At 41.3% G+C, this 21730-nt stretch overlaps 1 protein-coding gene across 2 annotated transcripts in view; it reads left to right on the top strand.

The window, feature by feature from the left end:
* insrb (insulin receptor b) overlaps positions 1-21730 on the top strand; it is an 84837-nt gene that overhangs the window by 54479 nt on the left and 8628 nt on the right. For both annotated transcript variants that reach the window (XR_015096573.1, XM_086090301.1), the window contains exons 3-22: positions 3669-3877; positions 3963-4090; positions 12114-12253; positions 12382-12526; positions 12601-12815; positions 13187-13313; positions 13420-13670; positions 14258-14425; positions 14504-14702; positions 16253-16385; positions 16532-16685; positions 16793-16938; positions 17460-17616; positions 17980-18076; positions 18845-18912; positions 19017-19246; positions 19532-19642; positions 19741-19903; positions 20633-20762; positions 20857-20991. Coding sequence is in view for 1 of the 2 variants with exons in the window: in XM_086090301.1 (XP_085946427.1) it covers positions 3669-3877; positions 3963-4090; positions 12114-12253; positions 12382-12526; positions 12601-12815; positions 13187-13313; positions 13420-13670; positions 14258-14425; positions 14504-14702; positions 16253-16385; positions 16532-16685; positions 16793-16938; positions 17460-17616; positions 17980-18076; positions 18845-18912; positions 19017-19246; positions 19532-19642; positions 19741-19903; positions 20633-20762; positions 20857-20991 (3106 nt within the window). In the remaining variant the exon portion in view is untranslated. The remainder of the gene's footprint in view (positions 1-3668; positions 3878-3962; positions 4091-12113; positions 12254-12381; positions 12527-12600; positions 12816-13186; positions 13314-13419; positions 13671-14257; positions 14426-14503; positions 14703-16252; positions 16386-16531; positions 16686-16792; positions 16939-17459; positions 17617-17979; positions 18077-18844; positions 18913-19016; positions 19247-19531; positions 19643-19740; positions 19904-20632; positions 20763-20856; positions 20992-21730) is intronic.

Below are 21730 nucleotides of genomic sequence, written 5' to 3'. Positions count from 1 at the left end.
TTAAACTTGCTGCCAAATATGCCGACATCTGACTGACACGTGTTTGGGAGTTGTGCGTAAGAAGGTAGAGCGTGGGTGTGACTGTATTTTTGTACTTTTTTTGTAAACACTATAGATCAATGCAGAAATTAGTTTTTTTAAAGTGTTATTTTGTGTGATGATGTGGCTTTATTTCTATAGAGTGGGCGGGGGATATACCAGTCAATCCATTTTTGTTTACACCTTTCTCCGCACTCTCCAGGCGAATGTCTTACATCAGATCTCCAAAGCATTTATAGCAAAGCTTTTGAAGCTTAGGACTCCCACCGTGGCCAAATATAGTAAACGTGAATCCAGCAGCTTTGTGTGTGTATGTGCGTGTGCGTGTGCGTGTGCGTGCTGATGGCCGTGCGCGCTTGTGTTTTCCAGCGTAAATGGCTGCGGGGCAAAAACGTGTCTGTTATTGTTCCCAGCACTTCGCCTGCAGACAACACTGCCAATTAAAGGGGCGGTTTTATGTGTTAAGAGCAGGAAGTGTTGCCGTGTGTGGCTGCTCGCTATTGGCTGCCCGGCCTTTCCCATGTTCCTTCCCTGTTGACCGAACAGCCGGGGCTCTTTACTGCCGTGAGCCTGATGAAAGGTAAACACAACAAACCTTTGATCAGGCTTTGCGTTTTAAAACCCTTACTGGAACTGCACGTGGGGAAGTGGCGGGCAAATTAGTGCGCGACACCGAGATTTACATGTGTGTGTGTGTGTGTGTGTGTTTACCATAATGAGCGCTAAAGCTCTCTTGGCATCGCTCCTCCTCCTGGGTGTTGCATTCGCCCATCCACGCTGTCCCCCCCCCCCCCCCCCCCCCATCCAAGCCAGCATAAAAACAAAACAAGGCGTATGAATGAAAGTGGGAGGGGTTGGCTGGCCTAGAAAGGCAGGCAGGCAGGCAGATAGAGAGATAGATAGTGGTGCAGGGCAGGGTTAGGTTGTGACAGAGGAGGAGGCGGCCAGGAATGAATGAGCGAGCTGAACGGAGCATGTTTGGCATAGCTGTCAGCCTTACTGTTGACGCCGACATTTTCAAGTAGAAGACGAGAAATCACCCAGGCGCTAAGTCTGTCAATAGTATTTTTAAAGTACAGTAAAACAACACATCATGACCTTATATTAGTAATTTCTAAGTCTTCTACATTGAAATTCCTCCTATGTAACATCAGTCTTTGCAAGCTTGTTGACTCCGCTGCCCCCTGCCTGCCGCAGCAAGGCCAGGGTTAACCCTGGGTGTCTCTCCTGCCTGACATGGAAGAGGCCATTGAATAGCTGCCTCCCCCATCCAGCAAACACATTGGCTAAGACTGAGGGTGGATCTAGGGCTGGAGCAGCGCGCCGGCATGGAGTCCCGACTGGAGCCGGATCGGCAAGCGCAGCATGTACACATACTGCAGACAGTCGAGAGGGGGAGGGCGCAGCGTTTTTCTCAGCCTAGTGGCGGCTTTTGTAGCTCAGAAAAACTGAAGCGACTCCTGGTTTAAACTTGAGCAGAATTTCCCTATGTTAAGTTTTTTCTCATTGTTCTTTACTCTAACCTTCTAAAGCTCTGCTCTCCCCTGCCATGACCCCGTCTGTCCTTTGCTTTTGCACAGGCAGCACAACAGGCAGCCCTCCCGTGTGGAAGAGGGAGGGGGGGGGATCCTAACTGTATCTTTGGCAATGAGCGCTCATGTGAGCCACAATGAGTTGGCATCCCACAGGGGCGAGCATACACTGCCACCATTGTACTATAGCTCATTTACCGTGTTAACAATCTTTTTGTTCACGTTGTTTCGAATGTTTTCAAATTCTATAGGGTGAATTTTAACCTCGAAGGTCAACCTTAGTCTATTCTGCTGAGTGATACTCAAATAAACCATACAGGTCACATAAGATCCAATCAAACTCCTTTGTTCCACACGCTGGCTATGGTCCAACTTTATCAAGCCAAGGGAAATTGGAAAAAAAGCCAGGATGTAGAAACCAACCAAAATCAAACCAACAACTAGCGCTAAAACGTTTCTTTGCAATAATATGTTATATGGATCCCCACTAGTCTAAACAGGGTAATCTGATTAATATTGTGTTTGTGGAATATGAATTAAGCAGTAAAATTCACCCGTTTTTCTCCATCTCAGGGAGCGGCCATTTTGCCACGATTGAAATTGACATAGGTAACAACCAATCCTGGCTCACTGAAGCTGAATCGTGATTGGTTGTTACCTGAGCAACTGTGATGTTGTTTTCAGTGGACAGCAAGGGGCAAAATGGCTGCCCCCTGAGATGGAGGAAAAACTGTTGTTTTTTTTGCTGCGGAACTCATATTCCACAAATACAATATTAATCAGAGTGCCATTTTTAGACTAGTGAGGGCCCAGACAACATAATGTAAAAAAAAAAAAAAAAAAAAGAAGTTTTTTTAAATGGGGTTGACATCCCATTTAACAGAAGCAATGATGTTCAGTCTGCTCAGCCATCCATGTCTATTGGTGCTCATTCACTAAAACCGAAACACTCTGTAACGTTGGACAAAAGTCTCGGGCACCACAAGAATCTTTCTGCTTTAATAAGGTCTGTTTATGTCACGCTAACTTGTTGTTCTCAAGATTACTGAACTTTGTCATTGAAATTTGGAACAATAAATACAATATATTTGCTAAATAAAAAATGTAAATAAAGCAGACCATGGCTCTGTTCACAAAAGCTTGATACATAAAATTTCCCAAAGAAAAAACAATGATGGATGCTATTTTTTTTAAAGATCTATATATCCCATTATCTATTTTTTTCCCTTAAAAATGCATGAAATGAATGGCAATTTTCTCTTTTTCTGATGGTCAAACTGCCACAAGGCTCATCACAAGTAGATCAAAGCAACAAGCAGCTCTGCATTCTCAACATGTTGAATGACTGCATCTTTTTTCAATGTTTTACTTCAGCCATGCAGATGGTTCATTAGTGAGATATTAAGCCTCTTAAAGGAACTATAAATGAATACTGATATGCAAAGATCCAGTATATTCATCTTTATCTATTGATTATTTATTACTTGGTTGGTGCTTTGTTACCTGAGTTAAAACGTAGCGTCAGTAAACGCTTCCCTTTCGGTGATTTATTATGGATCCATGTTTTGTTCACAGCCAGTCAGCATGCGCATTTGGTAGAAAGGTCAGCGGCTGGTATGAGATGTAATGAGTCTCTACTGGGCCACAGATGAGGCAATAACCGCCCGTTTATTAGATCATTACAGGGGCACTGGTCGAACCTGAAGGCTAATCGGATCACGTTGACACTCTGGCTCTCGGACCAAACGTTGTTTCCCGATAGGTCAAATGAAACTTGACACGAGCCAATGACGTATAATGTTCAGCCCACTGGCAAATCAAGTTGTCTCCATGGCGCTGCGCACTGGGGCTGTGAACAATCAGCGGTCATTCATGTTTGCATGCAAATTGCAGCTGGAGTTTGTCGAATTGCGCGCGCTTCAATGGTAATTAGTGTTAGCGTGTAATAGTGTCCATTCGGGCAAGGTAAGTAGTAATTTTCAGGCAACTTTTTTTTTTTTGTGCAACCATGATGTTTTAGTACAGAACTAAAGGTTCTTATTGGTTCCGACTTGGTATTAACCACCTCTTTCCCTTCTCTCCTCTGCCTCTCTTTAGTGTGCCTGGACCGCTGTAAACACGGCGCATGTAACACCCACGGCCAATGCTGCCACGACCAGTGCTTAGGCAGCTGCTCAGAGCCGGGCAATGCCAGCAGCTGTGTGGCCTGCAGGAACCTCCAGCACGGCAACACCTGTGTGGAGAAGTGCCCCCCTGGATACTACGTCTTCAGGGGATGGCGCTGTATCAGCTTCTCCTTCTGCCAGGTTGGTTGTTGCTACTATCTTAGCCACGGAGCCTCTGATAGCCTCTCCTTAAGATGACCAATATTTTGTCTCTTGCTTCTCACAGGCGCTCCACAACCAGTGTAAGGAGACCAAGAGACTGAACCAGGGCCGGGAGTGTGACGAATACGTCATCCACAACGGCGCCTGCATTCCAGAGTGCCCCTCTGGATACACCACTATAAACTCCTCCATGTATGTCTGACGCACGCACACACGCCACCACGGTCATTATTGATAGTGGCGACTGCCACATGATATCATTCGCCCACATCAACTCGTACTGTCTGCACAGGCTTGCTGCCACACTCTGTAAGCACTCGCACTTGCACACAAGCACTGGTGACATTTGGAAGTTGATCAAACACATAGGCGGGTTTGTATTTTTTAAATTATTTTAATTTTGTGCAACCTTTACTCAAAATCACTTTTGGAGGTATTTAATAGTGACAAAAAGTAAAGGCCAAATCATTAGCCACACCTTTTTTTTCTTTCTTTTTTACAGATTCCATTCAGACAGATAATGTATTCATGAAGTAGTTACATTTTTTTCCGAAAAATATTTTTATTTTAACTGCAAGTGTTTAATATTTTTTTAATCATTCTATTTAGGGACATTCAATAGCACTTTTTTTTCAGACAGATACTGAATGATTGAGTAGTTACTGATACCATGCACCGTACTTTTGATTAGGGATGTCCTATACCGCATATTTTCAGACCGAGACCGATACTCAACTCTTGAGTAGATACTATACCGATATAACTACTACATAAAATTACCCCCCAAAATGGCAGATCATTTTAAAGAAAGATCTGTATATTTCAATACAGTATTTTTCCTTTAAAAAAAAAAAAGAAAAAGAAGGAAAGAAATTCCTCTCATTTTTAATTTTTAGTTCCACAAGAGGCCATCCGATACTGGTATCGGCACAGATACTTGGTATCAGTACTCGTCCATCCCTACTTTTGATAAATGAAATTTCGCCCCAAAAAACAAGGATAGATAATTTTAAGGGGATATGTCATAGGGCTGGGCAATATATCGAAAAAATGTCGGGGGAAAATATCAATATCGCGATATTGACCCATGCAATATGCATATTGCAAAGACATGCAATAAGTTTCATATGGAATTGTATGATTTTATCTGAATTTGACCAGTCAGACGCAAACTCAAATGTGCCTCACCATCCAATAGTTGACCATTATCTAGGGTTATTACAATTAAATATTCAAGAATACATTGAGCTGTCTTATTTTGCCACTTGAAAAAAATATATATATATCATTAGGTAATCAAAATGTTTTTTCTTTATGTACATGTTAAATATTGCAATAATATCTATCGCAATATTCAACAATTCTATCGCATAATATGCTTTTCACATGTTTTTCCAATATCGTGCAGCCCTAATATATACATATCGCAATATAGCATTATTCCTTAAAAATGCATGAAATTAATGGCAATTTTGTATTCTTCTAATTTCCAGTTTCTGAAAACGGCAATACTGATACATACGTACGGATACAGTGAGATAAGGCTGGGTAATTTTTCCCAATACTGATACCTAGTATCGGAACTCGCCCAGCCCTAATTTTATTTGATTATCAATCAGGGTTTTGACATTCTGACATAAGGGCTGCAGAATTGGCAAAGTTCAATCATACTAGGATGTTAATATGGTTGCAAAAGCCATAACAATAAGGTTGCAACTTAATTATCAATTAATTGCTGTAATAAATGGACTGTTAACATCCAGACCACCATTTATACATCATCGTCATTTGTGGATCAATCATGTGTAAATTAACGCTAACAAGTGAAAGAAGCCGTGTGGGTTTTTTTTTTATGTGAGGATGTACTCGCAAAACATTTTCACAGTGAAAGTCTTGATAAAAAAAACGAACCACTCCCACTTAAATAGTTAAAACTACCTCAATTACCTAGTAAATGTGAATGATCTAGTGTTAACATTTGTAGATGTTGGCCAAGCATTGCTTATTTTGGAAGCTGGCTTTCATTATAACGCCAATGTCATTTTGCTGCCAATAACTGATTAATTTCCTGTTTGAAAGATTACTCAGTGACTTGGAACCTGTTCACTAAGGCGGCTTAAGTGTGATTATTTCATGTGAAGCAAATGTATTAAGGATTGATGTTTTTTTTTTTCTTTATTATTTTGGATTTAATCAGAGTTGATGGTTGCTGTGGTCAGCATAACCGGTGCAGATGTAGTTCAGTTTACTGTACATTCCTCGGATACAAGTGAGCAACGAGGCAAATTGTAATGTTAAAAAGGTCTGACAGCAGTTTTCTTGCATATATTGAAGACCAGAGCGAGCACATCAGTGGAGTTCTTATTTCAAACTGCCAACTGTTACTAATAGAGGAGAGTTGTTCCAAAACATTCACGCAGGTTTGGACCGTAAGATTCAAACATATTGGGTAAAGTCCTCCTGTTGTCCCTTTGTGGCTCGGAAAATGTGACATGTAGCAAGTGGCAGGCCAAGATGAGTCTTTAGTGGGAAGAGGAGCAATTTTTATACGTGCAGAGACTGTAGTGGGGTGTGGAGAAAGGAGGAGGACAGATGGGAAAGGGAATTAAAAGGGCAGCGCTTTGTTTTTGTGTTCTAATAAGAGAAGGTTGCCCCGAGGATATTTCCATCATGTGGATAAATATTTAAAGATATTACCTGTGTGCAAGTGTGCAAGCAACCCCTGTTCACTGTGTTGATACAAATGTTTTTGTTCATCTAAAAAAAAACAAATAAAACACGCCCTGAGCTTTTAGTACACCCGATGGAAAATGCGCAGAACATTTCAGCCCCCAATGGCTTTTTTCAACATACATCATGTGCATATTTGCAGGAGAGTGAGCGGCTTTCTCTGCATGCCAGCCTTTTATCAGGGGCTACTTCTGAGGGATTTTCTATGCTCATATACACATTAAGCAATAAACTATTTCCCCTCCTTTTCTTTTTATCCAAAAATGGAATATACTTTTTTATTATAACGTACATAATGGTGTAGGGCTGCTCGATTCTGAAGAAAATGTTAATCATGAATATTTTTGATAATAAATTGAAATCACAATTATGATAGTTTATTTTTTGGTACAAAACAAAAAATGTTTAAACGTAAAAAAATATATATTAAAACAAATAACATTATTTAAAACACTATAATTAGATGAAACAACATTTATTAAAAAGGTGCAAATGTATCAATTTAAACAAATAAAAAATTAGTATTAATAATCTTTTTTTTTTTACAATTACGCTAATGTTGTAATTTTGGAGTATAATAATTGAATTTGTAATAGAATCCCGATTAATCACACAGCCCTATAATGGTGTCATAATATCACTTTTGACAACCGGGAAATGTGTTTTTGGTACAGTGACCAAAATTTTTAGGTTGCCTGTGCTACATGTTTTTTTTCCCTATTACCAAAACATGAATGTTATAGGTTAATTGAAGACTCTAAATTGTCCTTAGGTCAATTGTGACTGTAAATGGTGACCAAAGTCAGTTGGGCTAGGCTCCAACTCACCCACGACCCTAACAAGCGTAAACGGTACAGAAAATGGACAGATTTAAAGATTTTTTATTAATTTTTTTAAAGGAAATTTTCTTTACAATATATTATATGCAGTCCAACTGGTCTAAACACAGCATTCTGATTCATTTTACGTGTTAATATTACGTTTGTGGAATATGAATAAAGCAGCAAAATCCACACGTTTTTATCCATATCAGGGGGCAGCCATTTTGCTACTTGCTGTCGACTGAAAATGGCGTCACAGTTGCTCAGGTAACGACCAATCACGGCTCAACCCTCAAACGTCACAAGAGCAAACTCAGAAAACTGGTGAGCCATGATTGGTCGTTACCTGAGCCCTAATCAACTAGTCTGCGATCTAATTATCAGTAGACAGCTAGCTTGTGGCAAAATGGCCGCCTTCTGATGGATAAAAACATTTGTGGATTTTACTAACACATTATTAAGTCATCATTCCTAGTAGGGGCGCATAAAACATAATATTCAAAAGATATTTTCTGGGTTGACTTCCTCTTTAACTTTAATAAATGCTGTTTCTGTTGCACCTCTTATTTGTTTTCTCCGAGTTTGCTCACAAAAAGTTGGTCAATAGCAGTTCTGCCTAAAAGTCCACCAAAACAGGAAGTAGAACCCAACCATAATAACGGCATTAAAAATTACTTAGCAATAGTCATCCGTATGGCTACTGCCGATTATCACACATGCTAATGTTGGACAAAAGTTTTTCAGACACCACTGCTTTAATTAAACGCTTGCCCGCTTTTTCTCTTCCATCCTTTTTTTGAGAAATTTTGCTCCAACACTTTAGTAGTAATACAGTGCTAGATAGCTAAAAGATCCAAGCAAACCAGTGCAGTTGAAAAAGAGCACGTTGGTGTGTGTTGCTGTGAAGCATCTGGTTCCACCAGGCCTGCATCCATTCTTCCAGATGGTTCTCGCAGACACCGTTGGCCAAGTCACCGGGTTCAACCGGACAGATAAACACTGGCCCTTTAAGAGCTGCTCTCCGGACCCAGCCTGCTGTCTGCCTGTGTGTCTGTGTTTTTCACTACAACGGGCCAAAACATTCTCTCTTTCTACACTGCAACTAGAGCGTTACTTCTGAAGGAGCTGAATATATGATTTTCCGTGGGGGGTGGGGGTGGGGTGGGGGGGTGGGGGGGGTGAAGAAAGCACAAAAATACCAGAGAGATTTGCCTCCTACCATTGTTTAATAGAGATCATTACGGAGTGTTTCCACATACTTATAATTCATAAAGCGGAAACAGTGATCTATTCAGTGGTGGAAATTCCTTTTTTTAAGGATTAATATTCAGGAAATGGTAATGGGCCATTTGACCCACTAGTGGATGATGTCAAAATCCACAACTGCACTCTTCATGACTTCCATCTTAAGCCCCAGGTGGTCGTGTGTGCATGGAGACTTGAAGGGTTGAAGAATTTTGTATTCTTATTCTGTCTCTTGGTTGTGCTTGCCAGGGAACGGCCCTGATAATACGATTTGCATAAACATCATATTAAATGGCAGGCGATGCATGCTTGCTTGGTTCATGTTCTAAAAAAAACAAAACTAAAAAAAACAAGCAAACGAAGAAGCTGATTTGGAAGTAAAATGTTTACACTCCGCAAATTCATGCATGCATCCCTCATTTTTATGTTCACACTTTTTACACATTTATAAGAATAATAACCATCACTGGAGATATCAGTGGTTAGAAGCAAACTCTTAAATACTGCACAGCTTTTTAGTTGACATCTAAGGCAGACCTTTTGAGGTAAAGCTGTCAGGGCTTCAGTCAGAATTAAAGAGCAGGATTATGTTTCTTTTGAGAGGGCTCATTTGTGAATGAAACGTTTTTCTCCATGCGGTTATGCGTGCGTGTGTGTGTGTGCGTGTGCGTGCGTGTGTGCCCGGGCTGCTCGCTAGATGAGGCCGGCCTTTTGTGAATGGGTTTACAGAAAGGCGGCACGATGAAAACCTCTTTTCCTAGTGCATGCGCGTGTATGTGGTTACGTGCAGAAGCACATGTCTGCAGTGAGACAAGGGAGGGAAAACACTCCAACGTCTGTTGGGGACTGGAGCTGGCATCTCACTTTTTGTTTATCCGTATGGATAGGATTATTTTCAGTATAATGACATTTCATTATTTACTATATTAATTAGCAGTTGTGATAAGTGTATTTTGGATATGTTTTGTTTCACTTGGTGGTTAAAGCAGGGGTGACTTCAACACATTTTGTGTTTTTAAATGGACAGATGGGCCGGGTCATTCTTGAACAAGGTGGAAAAAAGTTCAAGTGAATGTAAAATAGTGGACATGTTCAGTACCACTTTTTTTCAGACCGATACCCTTACGAGTACTCAACTATTTAGAAGTCACCAGTACCGATATCAAGTACCGACACCACTTGTAGTTTTGATAAATAAAATGTCCACACACCAAAAAAAAAAACCGGTGGATAACAATTTAAAAGAAAACCCTAAAAGGCCCCAATGTAGCATTTTCCCTCAAAATTGCATGAAATTAATGTAAATTTTCTATTCTTCTAATTTCTAATTTCCAATTCTTAATCGTATCGGCAGCCGTTGGAAATACTGATACCTTGAAATAAGGCTGGGTATCGGCCTGATACCGATACATGATATCTGTTCTTGCTCATCCCTATAAAAGAATGATTTCTCATTATTTTATTTTTCATAACTAACCAATTATTTGATGCAAATAAATCAAATCAGTTTTAAAGCTCAATTGTTAATTTTACTTACTACAATCATACAATTAACCAATTCATTAATCAGTTAAATACAGGAAATGCAGTAAATGTATATATAAATTGTTTATTTGACAGTTTTTTTATTTGCAGTGAAACATTTAACCAATCATCTATTAATATAAATCAAGAAGAGAATTAACTCGAAATGAATCAATTTCTATTATATTCATATTAATAAAATACAAAATGCTCGTTGGGCTGGATAAAGAATACAACAGGCTGTTTGTGGCCCGCTGGCCTTACTTTACCCACCACTGGGATAAATAAAAACACATGCACAATTTTCTAAATTCATCACTATTAAAGTATTAATTTCAGTAGAAAATTTATTCATAACTAAACTAAACTGTATCACTCCTGGTTCTTCAACATCTACATCTACAAATACAACTATACCGCTACATATTATTTAAGACTCAGATATCACACACAATTGCTGCATCAGAGCCAGCAAAGTGGGTTTTACACATTATGCTATATTCACACGTGACATGCTATTAAGGTAATTAGCTGTGTCACGTTGTTGAACCTTTCACCCCTGTCACAACATTGCGAAATACCTTTACACGCAGGTGTCGTCGACATTACAGGTCGGATACATTCTGTAACGGCAAAAGAATTGTTGGGTGGACTACATCCCACTCATTGCTGTATTATATAGAACAGCCACACTGAAAAATACGAACAAATTCTGTATTTTACAGTCAGTGTAAAAGAGGCTTTTTAATTCTCCGGAACACTCTAGGCCTTGTTGTGTTGGAAGTGCTGTGTCATGCCCGCTCCAAACCGACGCACACTAGCACATCACAACACATTCCTGCTTCATTCCGTTCGGTCATCACCCATTCCATGTCCATTTGTGGTTTTTGTTTTTGCTTTCAGTGTTCAAAAAACAGCTCGTTGTTTGTCTACTTAAGGCGCGATATTTTTGTATGCTAACACTAATCCAGTCGTGCTCAAAGTCATTCGACTCTTTTCCAAAACAGCAGTACCGTTCAGCTTGACAACAGTACGCAAATTCATTCGTTTTAAAAATCTAAATGTTGTGAATGGATACCAAAATAGAGTGGAACTTTTGAGGTAGAAAATATGTTGGTCCACCTCCCATTTGTTAGCATTTCAAAACAATTTTCCTATAGGAAGTCATTTGAATTGATTTGTTCCAGGGTCAAACATTTGCCACATTTTTCTCTCCACATTGCCTGTTTAGGCTGGTTCTCCTTTTAGTGGACTATTCAGTGTGGCTAAATTGCTGCAGGAAGCCCCCCAAAAATGTGAAACAGTTGTTTAAAGCTAAGTTAGCTAAGCTAGCTTAGCTAAGATAACTTGTGTAATACGCTTTTGTTATTGGGTGATTTTATTTTTTTCTGAAACATTTTGGTTGAATGTCGAATTGAATGCTAAGCTAAGTTATCTTAGCCAAGTTAGCTTGTCTGGTAGTAGTGTATCAATTTTGTCCCACTTCTGTTTGGCAACCAACGACACTAAGACGCTACTCTGCTGTCGGTTGATTAGTTAGCAAAGCATAGGAAGTGCACAAACACTCATTTTCTCAAACAAAGCTTCTTCTTGTAATAAACATCCACACACAGGAAAAGAACAAATAGCTCCATTGTTGTTCTTTGTTTATGATTCCACATGATTCCTTTTGTTGCTACCGTGTCACTTTATATATGTTGCTCACATTCTTGCGACCTCAGCTGTTGCCTCAATCGTCATATCCAACACAGTAATCCCTTTTTGAGTAAATGCTTAAAACGTCCTTGCTTGTCTTTATTGATCCGTATTGATCGGTATCATGTCAGCAAGTGCTGCCCTCGCCGCTCTCATTAGGATGCTGATTTTTTTATTGACAGGCCTTTCACTCTGCGCAGGTTGACATGCTCGCCGTGCGCAGGCCTTTGTCCCAAACTTTGCATGGGGAATAAAACCATCGACTCTGTCACCTCGGCCCAGGCTCTGAGAGGCTGCACTGTTCTCCAAGGCAACATGATTATCAAGATTCGAGGCGGGAGTGAGTTCATTAGCGCACCTCCTGCTGGGACTCCTATAGAGGCTCAGATCTTCTCCTTTGTTCTGTTATTGGTTTATTTATTTGTTGTTCTACCACAATGTCTGACTCTGCTGTCTTTTACTCTGCAGATAACATAGCTGCTGAGCTTGAAGCGAGTTTGGGTCAGATTGAGGAGATCACAGGCTACCTGACGGTTCGCAGAGCCTACGCCCTCGTGTCCCTCTCATTCCTCCGTAAACTGCACGTCATCAAGGGGGAGCATCTTGAGGGAGAGTAAGTCTTCTTCCCCTTTCCACTCTTCCTCGCCCTCTCCTACTGTTTCTAATGCGTCTCTCCATCTCTTTCAGCATCTATGCCTTTTATGCACTGGACAACCAGAATCTGCGAGAGCTGTGGGACTGGTCCAAGCACAACCTCACCATCCAGCGCGGTCGCACCTTCTTCCACTACAACTCCAAACTGTGCATGTCTGAAATCAGCAAAATGGAGGAGGTGACGAGCACCATCAAGCGCAACCAAAAGAATGACATCGCAGTGCGGACTAACGGGGACCAAGCCTCGTGTAAGTTGATGTCATCGCTGATTCATAATTGTAGTAAATTGCATTGCTTTGGCACGTTTCATTTGTACTCAATCGCTATTGTCGTCACAGTTGTTTTAGTTGGGATTGTCTCCTTTATATGACTTCACACTAACCTCAATGTTGAGACATTTTTATGTTGTTTATTATTTCCAGTGTGATACTGTCAACAGAGCCACACATGATTTCCATTTTACATGACTGTGTTATTCAGATTTAGTCAGCCAGTGTTTGCAAATGTGCCTCTAGTTTGTTCGGCCATCTGTATTTATGCAGATTAATGTCATAAACACACATACGGAACCTCTCGTCTTTATATTTTTAATCCAAGTTGTCATCTGCTTTATTTCCAGGTGAAACCAAGCTGCTGAAATTCACATACATTAAGACGGCATCAAACAAGATTTTATTGAAGTGGGAGCCATTTTGGCCATTAGATTTCAGAGACTTGCTGGGTTTTATGGTTCTCTACAAAGAAGCGTAAGTATCCGACACAAGACACATTTTTATTGGTCATGGAGGAGGTCTTTGAAATCTGTCATCGCTGCCACTAGTTGATTTCTCCCCTTTTCCGTGCGTCCTCTAGGCCGTACAAGAACGTGACCGAGTTTGACGGGCAGGATGCGTGTGGTTCCAACAGCTGGGTGATCGCCGACGTTGACCCACCAACCCGTGTCTCTGACAACAAGGAGCAGCTCGAGCCGGGCCATTTGATTCGACCTTTGAAACCGTGGACCCAGTACGCCATCATGGTCAAAACCCAACTGTCGGCGTCCGACGAGCATCAGGTTCATGGCGCCAAGAGTGAGATCATCTATGTTCGCACCGATGCCTCCAGTGAGTTCCACCGCTTCACAGCCATGTACAAATTTGGACCTGATGAGTGAAGTGTAGTTGTGGAGCTTTTATTTTTAGACAAAGGGGAAGTAAAAGTGTACATTTGAACTTTTGACCCTCTTTGCCTTCCAGGTATCTTGTAGTTTTGTCTTCAACACCATGTTGTGCATTTTGTGTGTCCTTGAGGCAAAACAAAAATCCTTACTCATGAATGATTAGTTAAACGTTATCATGAATTGTTTACGCAACACTATTTGTAGCAGAGTGCTTGCTACATTTTAATAGCCAATGTGTTTTGGCCTGCTACCACAACCGACTGCTGATCAGTGGAACAGCATTAAACACTTGGCAGGAATGCCACTATCGTCATTTGCACACACATGCACACAAATGTGCAAACAAAAGACTGACTCATTCAAATCATTGCTCCATAGTGCCGTTGGGGGACAAAAACTCGGCAGGTTACCTTCGCACAGCAATAACAGATGGGGTGGGGGGGGGGGGGGGGGTGTATCAATGATGACTGATGGAGCCAGACATTTCTAGAATGTTGTGCCCTAACGTTTGTCTGCCTCAATCTTCCTCAGAGCCCTCAGTGCCTCTGGATCCCATCTCCTCCTCCAACTCCTCCTCTCAAATCATCCTCAAGTGGAAGCCGCCCACCAATCCCAACGGCAACATCACCCACTACCGGGTCATCTGCCGCAAGCAACCAGAGGACAGTGACCTCTACAAGTTTGACTACTGTCTGCAAGGTTGGTATCTAACCACGTGGGCTACGAGCAGACAAATCGTATTTTTTCTGTTTTTTTCACGCTGTGCTTCTTCGACAGGAATGAAGCTGCCATCCCGGACCCCGACCCACCTGGATAGCGAGGACGAGCAGAAATGGAACCACACAGACGAGCCCAACATAGGGGGCAAATGTTGCGCCTGCCCCAAGACGGACATTCAACTCAAGAAGGAGCAGGAGGAGATTGAGTACCGCAAGACTTTTGAGAACTACCTGCATAATGAAGTCTTTGAGAGCAGGTACATTTTTGCTTTTATTGTCACAATGACCGTTAGAAAATCAAAGTGCTATCACAGCAAAATGTTGCTGGGGGGTTTTAATTAACATGAACACGTAGAGCAGATAGTAGCTCTAAAAACAGTTGGGTTAAACATAAACCAAACTGTGTGAAAAATGAACCATTATTTATGAACAGAGTTAAAAAAGAAAAAGGAAAAAAAAGAGTCAAACTAAATGAATAACCCACAAAGCAACCCCATTTTTGGGGTTGTTTTATGTGTTATTCATTTAACCCAACTTTTGGGGTTAATTGAATAACCCAACTGAATATGGTAAAAAATGAACCGACCCAATGTTTTGGGTTGTTTTGTGAGTTATTTATTTGAACCAACTTTGTGGGTTAATTGAATATCCCAAAAAGTTGTGTTGGTCCTTTTTTATTTTTGGTTAATTTTGACCCAACTGTTTTTAGAGTGCACTACAGATGGGTGAACACTGATATCAAGTATCTTATTTGAAGGTATCGGTACTCGCGACTCGGCCACCCTCTTGGGGCTGTTTTGCGATCAGGAACCTGAAATGAAAAATTAGAAGAATAGAAAATTGCCATGAAATGCATGCAAATTTATTGAAATTTTTTATATTGGAATATATTGTTTTTTATAATTGACTGTCATGTTGTTTTTAGGGAGGAGAAATTCTATTTATCAAAAGCACTAGTCGTATCAGTACTTTGTATCGGTGACGGTGACTACTCAAAAGTTGAGTTTATAAAAAAGTGTTCTCAAACTAACCCTAATTATTGCTCTCTCTGTGGCACATCAGATAGCCCTTTAACCAGCCAGACAAGATCACCCGTCTTTTGTCCGTGTTTGTCTACTGCGGATCCGTGCCAACTCTCCCTCGTCCTTCAATGTTTGTGTGTGTCATTTATGTGGACTTGTTTTTGTTCCGGGCAGGACAGTGGGTGGGCTCATGGTGGGAGGTGCTGATTTTGGAGGCCCCAGTGCACCTAACCCATCCACTTGAAACACACACACACACACACATTAGACGCTCTGTTGCGGCTTCCCTACGGGAGTGATTACTGTGGCCATTATCATTCACGCCAGTCAGGCGTGCAGTCATGCAGACGGCCATTCGGACACACACACACGGTGAAACTCACACACACCTCAGCAGGACTTAGAGCCCACACTGCAATAGGTCAGTGTCATGCAACGCAGGGCACAAAGACATCTTCCGTGTTTCTCTTTTCCGTCACGCAAGGGGATGTCGAACACTTTTCTCCCACCTGAGCAGCTTTTAACTCAACCCTGTCGTTCTGAACTCTTGGCAAGAGAAGTACAGTATAGTTAATGACGCTTTAATAGAAGTGAAGAGAAGTTTGTCTACCATTGCAAAAACGTCCTGCTGAATGGGTTCAGTGGCGCATTTACATTTCAGGAAGTGGCCATTGGCTCATGGATGCCATCTAGTGGAGGTAGTTAGAAGGTGGTCTGTCATAGGAGTGACGGAGGAGAAATCCAACTCAAATTGCAATTAAATGCTTCATGTGTTCTTTTTCCAGACCGTCACGTCGGCGACGTTCAGTGGGCGTAGCCAACGCCACCGAAATTCCTTTCCTTCTACCCACAGCCCCCAGCGTTCAGAACGGTTCTACCAAAGCCACGCCGAAAGACGAGGATGAGGAGGGAGCTAAGGTCTCAAACGTCGTCGTCTTTTCTTCTTTTTTTTTATACTCCATAAGCTATTTATTAAAATGGTTGCATTTTCCATCCTGGTTTGATTGACATGATCATTCCAGCTTTGTAATAATACTCATTCTTCTTCTTCCCCCCCTCCACAGGTTGAACTGAAGGTCTTCTCAAAAGAATCAACAGTCATCTCCAACCTGCAACACTTTACCAGTTATAAGATTGAGATCATGGCCTGCAACCATCCCACAGACCTCAAGCGCTGCAGCATGGCGGCCTACATCAGTGCTCGAACTATGCCCGAAGGTGAATCCATATTGCGCCTTTGTCAGACATTTGACACACCGATTTGAGAAATGCATGCCAGGAATATAATCTCTACATGGTCCATTTTTCTTCTTCTCTATGTACAGAGAAAGCCGATGACATCCCAAGCCAGGTGACCCATGAGTTATTGAACGACGAGCCAGCTGTGTTCATTAAGTGGAAGGCACCCGTCTCTCCAAACGGTCTCATCATCCTGTATGAAGTCTTCTACAGGAAGGTTGGCGAGACTGAGGTCAGTACCACCAGACCTGTTTAGTAACTACACGTTTGTGTTACAACGTCATGCTGCACTCGGACAGTAAGAATTAGAAAATCCTCCATGCTGAGGCAAGAAGGAAAATATTTGCTTAGAAAACCCCCAGTGCTGCTACTTCTGCCGTGTATGTTTGCATATATTTATGTGTGAGTTGTTTGTGTGTCAAAAATGTGTGAATTTGACTTGCATTGCTATTCATGGTGCCACAGCCTGAGTACAGGAGCCAGTATCTGCTTTGTTGCCATAGCAACAGAGGCAGGAAGGGAGGCGAGAATGCACAGGCATCGCCACTGCACTGCACTCTGCACACATCCTGCAGCTAAAACAAACTAGGATTTATTTCAACAGTGTAGCATGTTTGACCTTCAAATTAAACCTTTTTTTTTTACTACATAATGGTGTGGCACATGATAAAACAAACCGACTTAAACTTTTCTCCACATCAGTCCATATTTGGATTGCTGACTTTTTTTTTTAAATGTTTGGGGCGACTCCAGGTCCGCACAGCTTGTGTTTCTCGGCCTGCCTACCTCAAGTCTGGCGGCACGAAGCTGTCGCTCGTACACCCCGGGAACTACAGCGTGAGGGTCCGCGCCACCTCCTTGGCAGGAAACGGCTCTTTTACAGAAACCACCTATTTCTTCATGCCCAACAGTAAGGCTGGTTGTTATATAGTGCATTTCATTTAAACAGGGATGTTCCTTCATGCTTTCATTGCTTTATATCCATGGCAAGGTTTATTACTTTGATGTCAAATTTGCCTTTTGGTGGAAGTTGGATGAAATGTAAGCTGTACATTATTTTAATGGGTTATTTTTATATTTTACTGCATCATGAGCTCAGTCTGCAAACCGGCACACTCTACAGCAGTGTTTCCTAACTATGTCCACCAGAGGGCGTGTCGCAACATATAGCACAATGCTGCATTGCTTTTATCTAGCGTTAGATTTTAATTTTCCTTAGAATAAAGTTGACTTGTATCTATGACCTGACGAAAGACTTGTATGTGACATGCAGAAGATCCTGGTATAATTGGGGTTGTGATTGGCCCAGTCATCTGCTTCATCCTGCTGTTGGTCGTGGGAGCTGCTGTCTTTGTGGTCTTCAAGAAAAAGTAAGTTCAATGTTAGCATCCATATAGCTTTAGGAACAAGGGGCATGCTGTTCATTAAAGTGAACTCAAGTCAAGTCAAAAATTGCGGCCATTTTGTCACCTGCTGTCTACCGGAAATGACAATTATTACACTCCACAATTAAAAAATCGGCATAATTGTTATATATATATATATATATATATATATATATATATATATATATATATATATATATATATATATATATATATATATATATATATATATATTAATGCTAATTTTGAGTTGTTTGAATTTACATATTTGCATTTTTTTTTATTAAAAAATGACTAATTTAATCAATTTGAATGTTTCAAAGAAATTTATTTGTCTTAATATTTTTTACATGTTTAAACATTTTCTTGTTTTGTACCAAATAACAAATGATTGTCCTGTACGTGATTTCATTTGTTACCAGATTATTCGTGATTAATATTTTCTTTATAATCAAGCAGCCCTGCCACGTAGTGGGCTCAGTAAATGGCAAAATGGCCGCCCCCTGAGATGGATAAAAATGGGTGAATTTTACTGCTTAAATAATATTCCACAAACGGAATATTAACTAGAATACTGTGTTTGGACCAGTAATGGCAAATATAATATATTATTGTAAAGAAAATGTTTGATATGACTTCTCAATTAAGCCAATGTTTCTGAATATTTTTGGGGCCAACGCATATATTTCACATGAGGGAAATCTCACAAAAAATCTCCAGTGTGTCACACTGCTGTGCTTGTATCTGTTACAGACAGACAGAGGGCCCAACTGGACCTCTCATTGCCTCCTCAAACCCAGAATACCTCAGTGCCAATGATGGTAAGAAGCATCATGACAAACTGGTTTGGGGTTTGAGCATATATCTTTTGGAGTGATGACTGGAGTGTTGACTGTTCCTCTCTCAATTCCACCATTTTGTGTAGTTTATGTTCCCGATGAGTGGGAAGTCCCGCGGGAGAAGATCACGGTGCTCGGGGAGTTGGGGCAGGGCTCCTTCGGCATGGTGTACGAAGGAAGCGCCAAAGACATCGTCAAAGGCGACCCGGGCACCCACGTGGCCGTCAAGACGGTCAACGAGTCAGCCAGCCTGCGAGAGAGGATCGAGTTCCTCAATGAGGCCTCCGTCATGAAGGCCTTCAGCTGTCACCATGTGGTAATTCACCATGCTTGCACAGTCACTTCAACCAGCATAAGCACTCATTACTCAGAGATTCATGACTGGCTTGTTGTGTTGACACGACCACACTGACTCACAGTTTGACTCCCAAAACAAACATTCCCACTTGTAATTGCTGTTTTACTGCCTTACCATATGTCCCAACATTCTTTTATGTCTTTAGTCCACCTGACTCAGATGATCAGGTCCAGGATTCATAATAGATGAGTGGCTATATTCTAGTGTTTTTTTTTAATCATTTACTTTTTTTTTTGTTTAAAGGTACGCCTCTTAGGTGTTGTGTCAAAGGGTCAGCCCACCCTAGTGGTGATGGAGCTAATGACACACGGTGACCTGAAGAGCTATCTGCGAAGCCTCAGGCCAGACTCTGAGGTAGACACTGCCCGCAAAACGCATGCCCGATAACGCACACTCCACCACATATTCCCAAATTCTTATTTCTGTGTATGTTTTTTCTCTTGTTTTTGAAGAACAACCCAACCGGCCGTCCTCCACCTATCCTGAAGGAGATGATCCAGATGGCTGCGGAAATCGCAGACGGAATGGCCTACCTCAACGCCAAAAAGTTTGTGCACAGAGACCTGGCTGCCAGAAACTGTATGGTGGGAGAGGACTTCACCGTCAAGATTGGAGGTGCTGAGGCGTGCCATTATTTTATTTTTATTTTTACTGGTTTCTGTTTAATCTTTATACACAACCATACAAAGTAACAACAGAGGAGCAGGGCTGGATTCAGATGGCCTCAAACAAAACACTTAATGGAGTACAGCTTGCATGTAGAAACCTCGGCGAAGGAGCCTCGACATAATGACAAAAGTGTCATTCAGTACCTCTCGCTAGGGCAATGCGCAATTGTATATGACAGAATGAAGGCCTATATAATAAAACAAGAGTCACTCGACAAACTAAGAGTGACTAATATGACCATAGCAACTGTATAGCAACTGACGACATTATTGTCATAAAGGACATAATACAAAACTACAAAACGAGAGAGACTAGGCTATCTGAAATGGAAGTTTGAAAAAATCTTCAGTTTCAATTGTTTATCTCATAAAAATCAATGCTATAAGTAGACCACATACGTGTATATTCATTTAGGCTGATCTCGTTGCCGGTCGTTACTGATTATTTTGTTGAACACAATTTATCAGATCCTTACTGATAAGCTACAATGCTGTTTTATTTGACTGTATTTTTGTATTTTTTTTTTAAAAGGTAATAAAACTGTTTTCTGTACAAGGCAATGCAGTTCCAGTGCGCGTATTGGATCTTCAGGTGTACCTAATGTTGTGGCCGGTACAGTTACTAATAGCTCATAGCACTCTCAATTTCCCCTCTCCTCCTTTGCTTTCATCTTAGACTTTGGTATGACGCGAGACATCTATGAAACTGACTACTACCGCAAAGGGGGGAAGGGCCTGCTTCCTGTCAGGTGGATGGCTCCGGAGTCTCTGAAGGACGGAGTCTTCACTGCCCACTCTGACTGCTGGTAGGCGAACAGCCCGACAGGCCCACACTCGCCTCCCTGTGGCAAATGTCGTCCTGTCGTCAGTGCACGCTGAGGCATTTTCTTGCTCGTGCAGGTCGTTCGGTGTCGTGCTGTGGGAGATCAGCACGCTAGCAGAGCAGCCTTACCAGGGCCTGTCCAATGAGCAGGTTCTCAAATTTGTCATGGACGGAGGATACCTGGACCGTCCGGACAACTGTCCAGAGAGGATGTGAGTTATTGAAAGTCTTAAGATTACATGTCTTTGTGAATTTTGCCTTTGTTTTAAAAAGGGATGCGACAATGGGATGAATGGGGGGGGGAATAAGGTCGAAGCTGAGATTACACTAACTGATGTGGCATGTTGGCTGAGAGACTGATCAGTTTAAGATAATTTCACACTTAAAAAATAAATCACAACAGCATGTCTACGAATGCCAACACAAAGCAAAGTATTGTTATTAGCTATTTTTATATAACCCACCATTGCTAAGAAAACGAACTTTAATCAACATGCAGACTGGCTAATGGGTTAGCCAATTAACAGCCAGCCTGTCATTCCCTGACACCCATGTCACTCACCAGGCCAGGCTCTGCTTTTAAAAGCCATACACACTCACAAAGTCACACATCTTATAGTAAAATGTGAGGATGGCGACCCCAAGTGGACAAGATGTGTACCCAACATGCACGTTATTGTCTAATAACGCAAACTTATGTTTTGTATGATTGATCGATGGGATAATTGGGAGAATGCTCGGTTATAAAAATACAGCAAAACTTCCATCGCTGGGTTTGCGTTCCAGACCGCCGCCACAATAAGTGAAATCTGTGATTTAGAAATACCTTATTTAAATACTCTCTAGGCATTTTTAAAAAAGAATGTAGGTTTTTTAAACGCACTGCAAGAGAAATGGATAACACAAAAATACAAACAGTCAACATGTATTTACAGCAACCAATTCTGTTTT

The sequence above is a fragment of the Leptonotus elevatus genome, chromosome 11, assembly GCF_054856555.1.
Source record: "Leptonotus elevatus isolate MCC_2025b chromosome 11, RoL_Lele_1.0, whole genome shotgun sequence".
NCBI classification, from domain to species: Eukaryota; Metazoa; Chordata; class Actinopteri; order Syngnathiformes; family Syngnathidae; genus Leptonotus; species Leptonotus elevatus.
This window is presented reverse-complemented; position numbering and strand designations above follow the sequence as displayed.